The sequence below is a fragment of the Esox lucius genome, chromosome 9 (genome assembly GCF_011004845.1).
Source record: "Esox lucius isolate fEsoLuc1 chromosome 9, fEsoLuc1.pri, whole genome shotgun sequence".
Taxonomy (NCBI): domain Eukaryota; kingdom Metazoa; phylum Chordata; class Actinopteri; order Esociformes; family Esocidae; genus Esox; species Esox lucius.
In genome coordinates this window covers 679,124-691,522 of record NC_047577.1, presented here as the reverse complement: position 1 = coordinate 691,522, position 12,399 = coordinate 679,124, and the positions used below count along the sequence as shown (strand labels likewise).

Below are 12,399 nucleotides of genomic sequence, written 5' to 3'. Positions count from 1 at the left end.
CACTGTGGCGTTCACGGTTATGATAGCTTAGTCAGATGTGCGCTAGTCCTATCCTCTCCCGCCCTACCGACTTCAAGAAGGCGTCCTTCCGGCATTCAAGTGTCCTCTAACCCCCTGGGTACACGAAAAATCGGCAGTTGAGTAGTCATTTTAATTTCTGAAATATGATCTTCTTGTCACTCACTCAACGTCGTATTAAACATCTTTATATGTTGATATATATATATATATGTGTATAGGCTCTATATATATATAATCACTGTATCAATCAATCCAACAGAATCACCGCAGCGAGAGGTGGATGGGTCAAAAATTAAACCGTGGTTGTAGATTTGAACCCGGGGCCGTAAGGTGGATCGCCGTGGTCGTAGCCGGAAGGTGGGTCGGGGTGGTCACAGGTTCGCGTCTGTCCGGAGACGCGGTTCGGCTCGTGCGCTTCTCTCAGCCTAGTAGTCTGAGAGAAGAGGGCGGTTTGTCACGTGCCTCCGCTTCCCCTGGTGTGGCTGAACTCGGGATTGTGCCTCGCGCTGTCAGAGTGTCAGAGAGGAGCCGAGCCTCATCAGAGACGCACCATCTGTTACTAACTGTAGGACGCATGTTCCTGATCTAAAGTTCCACATCTCTTTTTTTCTGAGATTGCAGTGAGTTTTTCCCCATCCCGGTAGGATATTGGGATTTTAAAAGGGAACACGCGGACAGGGCGAAGACAGAAGCGGCTGGCTTACGGATTTTACTGGGGGAGATACGAGAACGCGGATGGAATACCTGGGTTCGGGGAGTTCTGTGCGCGCGACACACTGGGAGTGAAGCTCACCTCACGGATGGACTCTCCACACCGCGCTTCTCTCCGGTAAAGAACTAAAGACTGTAAAGTTAGACCGTTCTTTATTCCCTTCAGTCTAGCTCTCCCTCTCTCCCTTCTACTCTCCCTCTCTCCCTTCTACTCCCCCTCTTCCACCCTGCTCCTTCTTTTTCTACCTCCCTCCCTGACTCTCTGTTCTTGGTGGTTTTTGTCGAGTAGATAGGCCGTTCGTCTATCCATTTTAATATTACTGGCGACTTATTTGTGTCTTAGGATGAATAGGCGAGTGTATGTGTGTGTGTGCGTGCGCGCTTGTGTGTGTGTACGATTTTTTGTGTGTCAATGTGGTCTTCATAGGACGGTTACAATCTGTCGTCATCAGTCAAAAGTTGTATAGCCTCACTTCGCTCAATCACATTATATATCGTCGTGGAATATTAGTTGTTAATTCAGTATGATATATTTTGTAGGGTTTTTATATTGGGTATTAGTCTAGTGTGGTATATTATTATGTTATATATGGTTTATAACATATGGTGAAACAGGCTGGGATATATATTTTATATTGGGTATTAGTCCAGTATGGTATAACAGGTTGAGATATATGGTTTATATTGGGTATTAGTCCAGTATGGTATAACAGGTTGGGATATTTGGTTTGTATTGGATATTAGTCCAGTATGGTATAACAGGTTGGGATATATGGTTTATATTGGGTATTAGTCCAGTATGGTATAACAGGTTGGGATATATGGTTTATATTGGGTATTAGTAAGATCACCTAAGTCACCTAATCTACCTGTAACTGTATTAATGTATTCATGATACTGAACTGACTTACTGCTTTTAGAAAAATATATCTGTATATAACTACAAGAAGACAGTCAGGCCAAAATCTGAATGCTAGCTCTTTTTTCATGCTGCCACAGACACAGTCTAATCAGAAGTTATTTTTAAATAATTTCTTTGAAAAAGTGATTGCCATGCAGGCTGGCTAATGTTCACTTTCTATCTAGGTGGCCAACACACAAACAAGATTAATTTCTAATAACTAAATAAACCCATACAGTACCAAACTAAATTAAACCCATACAGTACCAAACTAAATTAAATCCACACAGTACCAAACTAAATAAACCCACACAGTACCAAGCTATATAAACCCACACAGTACCAAACTAAATAAACTACCACAGTACCAAACTAAATTAACTACCACAGTACCAAACTAAATATGACCCCACAGTACCAAACTAAATCAACTACCACAGTACCAAACTAAATTTCCTACCACAGTACCAAACTAAATCAACTACCACAGTACCAAACTAAATTTCCTACCACAGTACCAATCTGAATTAACTACCACAGTACCAAACTAAATAAAACCCCACAGTACCAAACTAAATCAACTACCACAGTACCAAACTAAATTAACTACCACAGTACCCACAGTACCAAACTAAATCAACTACCACAGTACCAAACTAAATTTCCTACCACAGTACCAATCTGAATTAACTACCACAGTACCAAACTAAATAAAACCCCAGTGTATTGAACTAAATTACTGCACACAGTAGATAAAACCACACAGTACCAAACTAAATATGACCCCACAGTACCAAACTAAATCAATTACCACAGTACCAAACTAAATTAACTACCACAGTACCAAACTAAATAAACCCACACAGTACCAAACTAAAATAACTACCACAGTACCAAACTAAATGTCCCACTATAAGACTTAACTAAATTTACTACCACAGTACCAAACTTAATGTCCCACTATAAGAGTTAACTAAATTTACTACCACAGTACCAAACTAAATGTCCCACTATAAGACCTAACTAAATTAACTACAGTACCAAACTAAATGTCCCACTATAGCACCTAACTAAATTAACTACCACAGTACCAAACTAAATGTCCCACTATAGTGCCTAACTATATTAACTACCACAGTACCAAACTAAATGTCCCACTATAGTGCCTAACTATATTAACTACCACAGTACCAAACTAAATAAAACCCCAGTGTATTGAACTAAATTACTGCACACAGTAGATAATACCACACAGTATCAAACTAAATAAACCCACACAGTACCAAACTAAATAAACCCACACAGTACCAAACTAAATAAACCCACACAGTACCAAACTAAATGTCCCACTATAGCACCTAACTATATTAACTACCACAGTACCGAACTAAATGTCCCACTATTGGACCTAACTAAATTAACTACCACAGTACCAAACTAAATTAACTACCACAGTGTATTAAACTAAATAAACCCACACATTACCAAACTAAATTAACCTACACAGTACCCAATTAAATTATACCCCAATGTACCACACAAAATGTACCACTATAGTTGAAAACTAAATAAATACCACAGTACCAAGCTGAATGTCCCTCCACAGTACCAAACTAAAAACTTCCACAGTAGGCTATAAAAATAAATTAATCTCCACAACTACAAACTAAATTAACCCCTACAGTACCATGCTAGGCTAGGAACCAGGTAAAATAATTCGCATGTGAATTAATGTAGTAGATTCATGATTCATGATTCATATAGCAATGTGTGACTGACAGCCAATAGGAAATAGCTGGGAATGCTGCATCCAGGATCCAGACAACCATTTTTATAATTTATATTATTCCAGAAAATTAGTGAGAAAACTTTTCAATTTAGGAAAGAAGTGTGAAATACTTAGTCATCATTTGAGGAACACATTAAATTAACAACCAAAACAATATGATATTTAGTTTTACCACTACACAGAACCAAAACAATATAATATTTAGTTTTACCACTACACAGAACCAAAACAATATGATATTTAGTTTTACCACTACACAGAACCAAAACAATATGATATTTAGTTTTACCACTACACAGAACCAAAACAATATAATATTTAGTTTTACCACTACACAGAACCAAAACAATATAATATTTAGTTGTACCACTACACAGAACCAAAACAATATGATATTTAGTTTTACCACTACACAGAACCAAAACAATATGATATTTAGTTTTACCACTACACAGAACCAAAACAATATGATGTTTAGTTTTACCACTACACAGAACCAAAACAATATAATATTTAGTTTTACCACTACACAGAACCAAAACAATATGATATTTAGTTTTACCACTACATCAAACCAAAACAATATGATATTTAGTTTTACCACTACACAGAACCAAAACAATATGATATTTAGTTTTACCACTACACAGAACCAAAACAATATGATATTTAGTTTTACCACTACACAGAACCAAAACAATATGATATTTAGTTTTACCACTACACAGAACCAAAACAATATGATATTTAGTTTTACCACTACATCGAACCAAAACAATATGATATTTAGTTTTACCACTACACAGAACCAAAACAATATGATATTTAGTTTTACCACTACACAGAACCAAAACAATATGATATTTAGTTTTACCACTACACAGAACCAAACAATATGATATTTAGTTTTACCACTACACAGAACCAAAACAATATAATATTTAGTTTTACCACTACACAGAACCAAAACAATATGATATTTAGTTTTACCACTACACAGAACCAAAACAATATGATATTTAGTTTTACCACTACATCGAACCAAAACAATATGATATTTAGTTTTACCACTACACAGAACCAAAACAATATGATATTTAGTTTTACCACTACACAGAACCAAAACAATATGATATTTAGTTTTACCACTACACAGAACCAAACAATATGATATTTAGTTTTACCACTACACAGAACCAAAACAATATAATATTTAGTTTTACCACTACACAGAACCAAAACAATGTGATATTTAGTTTTACCACTACACAGAACTACAAAATAAAACAAGACTTAGTTTGGAGGATTGTATTACACATTCCCGGCATACCACCTGCACTTCATCCCCGTCATTTCTGATTGGCTTCCCTTCATCTTTCCACCGTAACGCTGACCTGTGATTGGTGGAAATGCCTCCACCAGGAAGGTGTTACTCATCAGGAAGCGCAAGCCTCCCCCTCACCTTGTGAAGAGCCTCCCCCTCACCCTGTGAAGACCTCCCCCACACCTTGTGAAGAGTCCCTATGTCCAATTATATATTATTATACTGTAGTTACTTTACATTTGAAAAATGTAATATTAAAATTCTACGTTAAATTCTACGTTAATGTTAAAATGTTAAAAGGCTTTTTAAAACCTTGTTGTACTGAGGGATGTGCATGAATTTAGGAACGAAAATATTAATTTATTATTTTTTGAATGTTGATGTTAAGACATACACTCACCTAAAGGATTATTAGGAACACCATACTAATACTGTGTTTGACCCCCTTTCACCTTCAGAACTGCCTTAATTCTACCTGTCATTGATTCAACAAGGTGCTGAAAGCATTCTTTAGAAATGTTGGCCCATATTGATAAGATAGCATCTTGCAGTTGATGGAGATTTGTGGGATGCACATCCAGGGCACGAAGCTCCTGTTCCACCACATCCCAAAGATGCTCTATTGGGTTGAGATCTGGTGACTGTAGGGGCCATTTCAGTACAGTGAACTCACTGTCATGTTCAAGAAAACAATTTGAAATGATTCGAGCTTTGTGACATGGTGCATTATCCTGCAGGAAGTAGCCATCAGAGGATGGGTACATGGTGGTCATAAAGGGATGGACATGGTCAGAAACAATGCTCAGGTAGGCCGTGGCATTTAAACGATGCCCAGTTGGCACTAAGGGGCCTAAAGTGTGCCAAGAAAACATCCCCCACACCATTACACCACCACCACCAGCCTGCACAGTGGTAACAAGGCATGATGGATCCATGTTCTCATTCTGTTTACGCCAAATTCTGACTCTACCATCTGAATGTCTCAACAGAAATCGAGACTCATCAGACCAGGCAACATTCTTCCAGTCTTCAACTGTCCAATTTTGGTGAGCTCGTGCAAATTGTAGCCTCTTTTTCCTATTTGTAGTGGAGATGAGTGGTACCCGGTGGGGTCTTCTGCTGTTGTAGCCCATCCGCCTCAAGGTTGTGTGTGTTGTGGCTTCACAAATGCTTTGCTGCATACCTCGGTTGTAACGAGTGGTTATTTCAGTCAAAGTTGCTCTTCTATCAGCTTGAATCAGTCGGCCCATTCTCCTCTGACCTCTAGCATCAACAAGGCATTTTTGCCCACAGGACTGCCGCATACTGGATGTTTTTCCCTTTTCACACCATTCTTTGTAAACCCTAGAAATGGTTGTGCGTGAAAATCCGAGTAACTGAGCAGATTGTGAAATACTCAGACCGGCCCGTCTGGCACCAACAACCATGCCACGCTCAAATTTGCTTAAATCACCTTTCTTTCCCATTCTGACATTCAGTTTGGAGTTCAGGAGATTATCTTGACCAGGACCACACCCCTAAATGCATTGAAGCAACTGCCATGTGATTGGTTGATTAGATAATTGCATTAATGAGAAATTGAACAGGTGTTCTTAATAATCCTTTAGGTGAGTGTATTTGTGTAGAGAAGAGTTTGACCTCACTCTCTAGTTCACAAGTTTCTCTTTCAGGCCACTTACATTTGTTGTGTAAGAGGATTCACTTAGTGTGTGTGTTAAAATCTGCTAAGCCTATCAACATGATCAGTTAAACATTGACTTCTTAATTTCCTCTGAAACCCGCAGTCTGTAATATGGCAGATGAACTAAGCTCTGCTGTCTACTGCTCTCTGTGGTACTCTCTGGCCCAGTTATCTCCATCTTCCCAAATGTTGCTTTAAAGGCCCAGTGCAGTTATAAACATTATTATGAAAATATATAAAAACTCCTAAATGACATGAAATTGGAGAAATAATTCATTTCAGAATTGTAATTCATGAAATTCAGCCTGTTCAGATGGCTTGATACTATTGGTCTACGTTGTGATGTCAGAGATGTGATATAATAGACCACTCCTCTTCTGGGTGAAAGTGGGAAGGGCTCTTGACCATCCTGTCAGCCAATCAGGGCTGTACATATATTGTATTTCAAATGTTCTTCCTGATGACTACTTGTTCAGACTTAGCATTCCAAGGTACAGTGAAATAAATTATTAAACAAATCTTTGAGTTCTTTTCATTAAATTAACATGCATGGTTATGATTGAAAAATAAATTGACCACAACTGCACTGAGACTTTGACATAAATTATTTCCAGAAAGAAATGTACTTTCCTCTGTGTGGCTTTACTGGCAGGCCAGTGTCATATTTCTGCAGGATTAGCAGGCAGCACTGTTGACCATCTACTGGGTCTGTCCGCAGGTTCAGTCATGACTGACAGTGAGGGAAGAGAACCGGAGGAGGAGGAGGAAGAGGAGGAGAGAGAGGAAGAGGATGGGGTGAGTGTCCCTATAGGAGGAGAGAAGGAGGAGTGTCGGGGAGAAACGTCGGGGGACAGGAAGGAAGAGGAGCTACCATACCCCGCCCTCTCCTCTGTGGTTCTGTTCCGACTCAGCCAGACCACGCCCCCTCGCTGCTGGTGTCTCAAGGCTGTTTGTCACCCATATCCTTTATAAACAAACAAACAAACAAACACACACACACACACACAACACAACACAACACAACACAACACAACACATACACATACACATACATACATACACACAAACACACACACACATACATACATACACACAAACAAACAAATGCACACACAACAAACACACACACAAACAAACAAACAAACACACACACACACAAACACACCAACAAACAGACAAACACACACACACAAACACACATACACAAGCACACACACACTAACACACACACCAAAACACACAAACGCACGCACACACAAAAAAACACACACGCACACCAACACCGACACTCAGTTAATATTACAGAGCTGTGTTAGTGCGTGGATGTGTCTTTGTATGTATGTGTGTGTTATGTGTGTCCAGTTTGTGTATCTGTGTGTCCAGTTTGTGTATCTGTGTGTGTCCAGTTTGTGTATCAGTGTGTCCAGTTTGTGTATCTGTGTGTGTCCAGTTTGTGTATCAGTGTGTCCAGTTTGTGTATCAGTGTGTCCAGTTTGTGTATCAGTGTGTGTAGTGTGTGTATCAGTGTGTGTAATGTGTGATCCAGGTCTGTATGTACAGTACCATTCAATGGGTCAATGTGTCCAAATGTTTGACTGGTTTTGTATGTGACAAATAGGACTCCTCTAAGCCACCTCACCTCCCCTTAAAGTCTTGTCAAGTCATTCAGTAAAAGAAAAATCAAGTCCTTTCGTTCCTTTATGTGGGTAACACACAGAACTCGGCAGACCCCCTACCATAGAACAACAAAGGGAGTAATTGTTCATCGCTCAATCCAACGATTACATTTAACAAATAACTCCACCGTTCCTAAGTTTTCTTACTGAAGCAGAGGCTCTGTGTTTGAGTTCTATAAAGCTGTGTCCATCCTGTCATTCAATAGTCAGTACAAGGGATTCTTTACCACATCCTGTGTCCAATTATCTGTCAGATATTTAAAATTTTTTCTCAAATGCTGCCTTCAATTTTTCTTGCACACATGGGATGAACAGGTTTCGGTCGAGCTGCGTTTGAATCCTGATGTTTGTAACACTCTTAACACATGAATAATGAGTCCCTGAAAAAAGGAGTTGTTAATCTTGAGCCAGTAAAAATAGTATTTCAAAAAATACATTGTATGTCAACTATACACCAATATTATTGTTAGGGTCAGGTTAAGGTTGTAGTTAGGGAATATGGAACAGTTTTCTGGTCCTCAGAAGAATAGAAAAAACAAGCGTGTGTTGGTGGGAGTGTGTGTTTCCCAGTATATTGTTCTTCTGTACTCTTGCAGTGTTTGGGCTGCTGTACCCACAATGCACCTTGTCTTTAGATGTTTACACAGTGGAGTAAACATTGGTTTCATGGCAGAGACAGAAATGTGTGTGTGTGTGTGCATGTGTGTGTGTGCATGTGTGTGTGTGTGTGTGTGTGTGTAGTATTTCCTAAAGTATGCTGACCACCCCCCGTCCCCCATTAAACGTGGGAAAAGAACAAAATAAAATGTTCCTTTTGTTGAGCATCTCCAAAGCAACCGTCACTAATGAATCTCCAGGGTTACGGCTGCCTGTCATCTCCAGGATTTCTACCGGCAGTTGTTTCCTTGGCAACCAGAATAACTAATCCCTGAGATACAGTTGACCTCTAACCCCCTGAGAGAGGGAGCAGGGTACCACGTCGTCCTCTCCCTTCCTCCCTACCTCTTAATGTTTTCACTCTCCTTCTGTCCTTCACTCTCATAATCCCTCTATTTAACCCGTCTCTCTATCTTTCTACCTCTCTACGTAATATATATTCCTCACTTTCTTTTTTCTTTCTCGCTGTTATAACATTAACCCCATTCTTCTCTCTGTAAACACTAGCCCCGTCATTCTTAACCTCCTCTTACAGTCCTCTCTCTAAACACCAACCCCCTCTTACACTGTCCTCTCTCTAAACACCAACCCCCTCTTACACTGTCCTCTCTCTAAACACCAACCCCCTCTTACAGTCCTCTCTCTAAACAGCAACCCCCTCTTACAGTCCTCTCTCTAAACACCAACCCCCTCTTACACTGTCCTCTCTCTAAACACCAACCCCCTCTTACACTGTCCTCTCTCTAAACACCAACCCCCTCTTACACTGTCCTCTTTCTAAACACCAACCCCCCTTACAGTCCTCTCTCTAAACACCAACCCCCTCTTTCATTGTCCTCTCTTTCTAAACACTAACCCCCTCGTTCACTGTCCTCTCTCTAAACACTAACCCCCTCTTTCACTGTCCTCACTCTCTCTAAACACTAACCCCCTCTTTCACTGTCCTCACTCTCTCTAAACACTTACACCCTCTTTCACTGTACTCTCTCTAAACACATACACTTTTGCTCCTCTCTCTTACCACTAAACCCCTCTTTTGCTCCTCTCTCTAAACACCAACCCCTTCTTTCGGTTCCTTGTCTCTCCAAACAGTAACAGCCTCCTCCTGTCTTTCTCTGCCATCCCCCTTCTCCCTCACTCTCTTTCTCTGCATCTCTCTCTTCCCTCACTCTCACTTCTCCATCATCTACTCTTCTATCTAACAACCCAGTATCTTTTCTTTCATTTCCTATAACTCTCTCGTCATCTCTCTCAGAATGATCTCCATGACCTTAACCAGTCAGGCTTCAAGATGGGGCACTCAACCAAAACCTTTCTCAGTGTCACAGAGGCTCTTCATAATGCTCATCTTGCCTACCACACAGTGAACCATCAGATCCTCCTCTCAAGGCTAATCCTCCTCCTCTCAGGGCTGGGTGTGAACCATCAGATCCTCCTCTCAGGGCTGGGTGTGAACCATCAGATCCTCCTCTCAGGGCTGGGTGTGAACCATCAGATCCTCCTCTCAGAGTTGGGTGTGAACCACAGATCTTCCTCTCAGGGTTGGGTGTGAACCATCAGATCCTCCTCTCAGGGCTGATCCTCCTCCTCTCTGGGCTGGGTGTGAACCATCAGATCCTCCTCTCAGGGCGGATCCTCCTCCTCTCAGGGCTGGGTGTGAACCATGAGCTCCTCCTCTCAGGGCTGGGTGTGAACCATCAGATCCTCCTCTCAGGGCTGGGTGTGAACCATCAGATCCTCCTCTCAGGGCTGGGTGTGAACCATCAGATCCTCCTCTCAGGGCTGGGTGTGAACCATCAGATCCTCCTCTCAGGGCTGGGTGTGAACCATCAGATCCTCCTCTCAGGGCTGGGTGTGAACCATCAGATCCTCCTCTCAGGGCTGGGTGTGAACCATCAGATCCTCCTCTCAGGGCTGGGTGTGAACCATCAGATCCTCCTCTCAGGGCTGGGTGTGAACCATCAGATCCTCCTCTCAGGGCTGGGTGTGAACCATCAGATCCTCCTCTCAGGGCTGGGTGTGAACCATCAGATCCTCCTCTCAGGGCTGGGTGTGAACCATCAGATCCTCCTCTCAGGGCTGGGTGTGAACCATCAGATCCTCCTCTCAGGGCTGGGTGTGAACCATCAGATCCTCCTCTCAGGGCTGGGTGTGAACCATCAGATCCTCCTCTCAGGGCTGGGTGTGAACTAGTAGATCCTCCTCTCTGGGTTGGGTATGAACCACAGATCCTCTTCCTCTCAGGACTTCTCACGCTGTGCATGCAGCCTGCCATCTGATACTAGTAGTGTTCCCTGAGGCTTAGTTATGGGCCCTGTCCTCTTGTTTCTATACACCAAGTCCCTGTCCTCTTGTTTCTATACACAAAGTCCCTGTCCTCTTGTTTCTATACACCAAGTCCCTGTCCTCTTGTTTCTATACACCAAGTCCCTGTCCTCTTGTTTCTATACACCAAGTCCCTATCCTCTTGTTTCTATACACCAAGTCCCTATCCTCTTGTTTCTATACACCAAGTCCCTGTCTTATTGTCCATATACACCAAGTCCCTGTCCTCTTGTCCATATACACCAAGTCCCTGTCCTCTTGTTTCTATACACCATGTAACTGTCCTCTTGTCTCTATACACCAAGTTGCTTTGCTCCATCATATCCTCAAGTCTGTACTGATTTGGCTGCTCTATACTTCAACCAAACTTCTACATGCAGGGAGTTGAGCCTGGTCTGGATTGACTGGATTTATTTTAGCACCAAGTGTCTGCTCGCGGCCATCTTGGGAATCACTGGGATGTTTTCCTCCCACCTGAGATTGTAGGAGATTATGGTCCTCAAGAGTCAGAATGATTCAGCTTAACTAACAGATGAGCCTTCTATCTTAAGGGGTTTCTTTATGTCACCCACCACCTGTACTGTTCTATTTGTGTTTAGTGCCAAGTTATTTTAACGGCACCAGCTGGTTATCCTCTCCACAGTACATTGTCTTCACCGTTGGTATCGTCATGACCGTTGGTGTTGTCATGACCGTTGGTGTCGTCATGACCGTTGGTGTCGTCATGACCGTTGGTGTCGTCATGACCGTTGGTGTTGTCATGACCCTTGGTGTTTTTATGACCCTTGGTGTTGTCATGACCCTTGGTGTTGTCATCACCGTTGGTATTGTCATGACCGTTGGTGTTGTCATCACCATTGGTATCGTCATGACCGTTGGTGTTGTCATCACCATTGGTATCGTCATGACCGTTGGTGTTGTCATCACCATTGGTATCATCAACACTACTGGTGTTGTCATCACCATTGGTATTGTCATGACCGTTGGTGTTGTCATGACCGTTGGTGTTGTCATGACCGTTGGTGTTGTCATGACCGGTGGTGTTGTCATGACCGGTGGTGTTGTCATGACCCGTGGTGTTGTCATGACCCTTGGTGTTGTCATCACCGTTGGTATCGTCATGACCGTTGGCATCGTCATGACCGTTGGCATCGTCATGACCGTTGGTATCGTCATGACCGTTGGTGTTGTCATCACCATTGGTATCGTCATGACTGGTGGTGTTGTCATCACCGTTGGTATCGTCATGACCGGTGGTGTTGTCATCACCGTTGGTGTTGTCATCACCGTTGGTATCATCAACACTACTGGTGT

At 41.9% G+C, this 12,399-nt stretch overlaps 1 protein-coding gene across 2 annotated transcripts in view; it reads left to right on the top strand.

Moving 5' to 3' along the window:
- The first annotated feature begins 461 nt into the window (after nucleotides 1-461).
- cacna1hb (calcium channel, voltage-dependent, T type, alpha 1H subunit b) overlaps nucleotides 462-12,399 on the top strand; it is a 106,749-nt gene continuing 94,811 nt past the window's right edge. For both annotated transcript variants that reach the window (XM_029122030.2, XM_029122029.2), the window contains exons 1-2: nucleotides 462-850; nucleotides 7,146-7,386. In XM_029122030.2, the coding sequence (XP_028977863.2) occupies nucleotides 7,154-7,386 (233 nt within the window). In that variant the 5' untranslated portion in view covers nucleotides 462-850; nucleotides 7,146-7,153. The remainder of the gene's footprint in view (nucleotides 851-7,145; nucleotides 7,387-12,399) is intronic.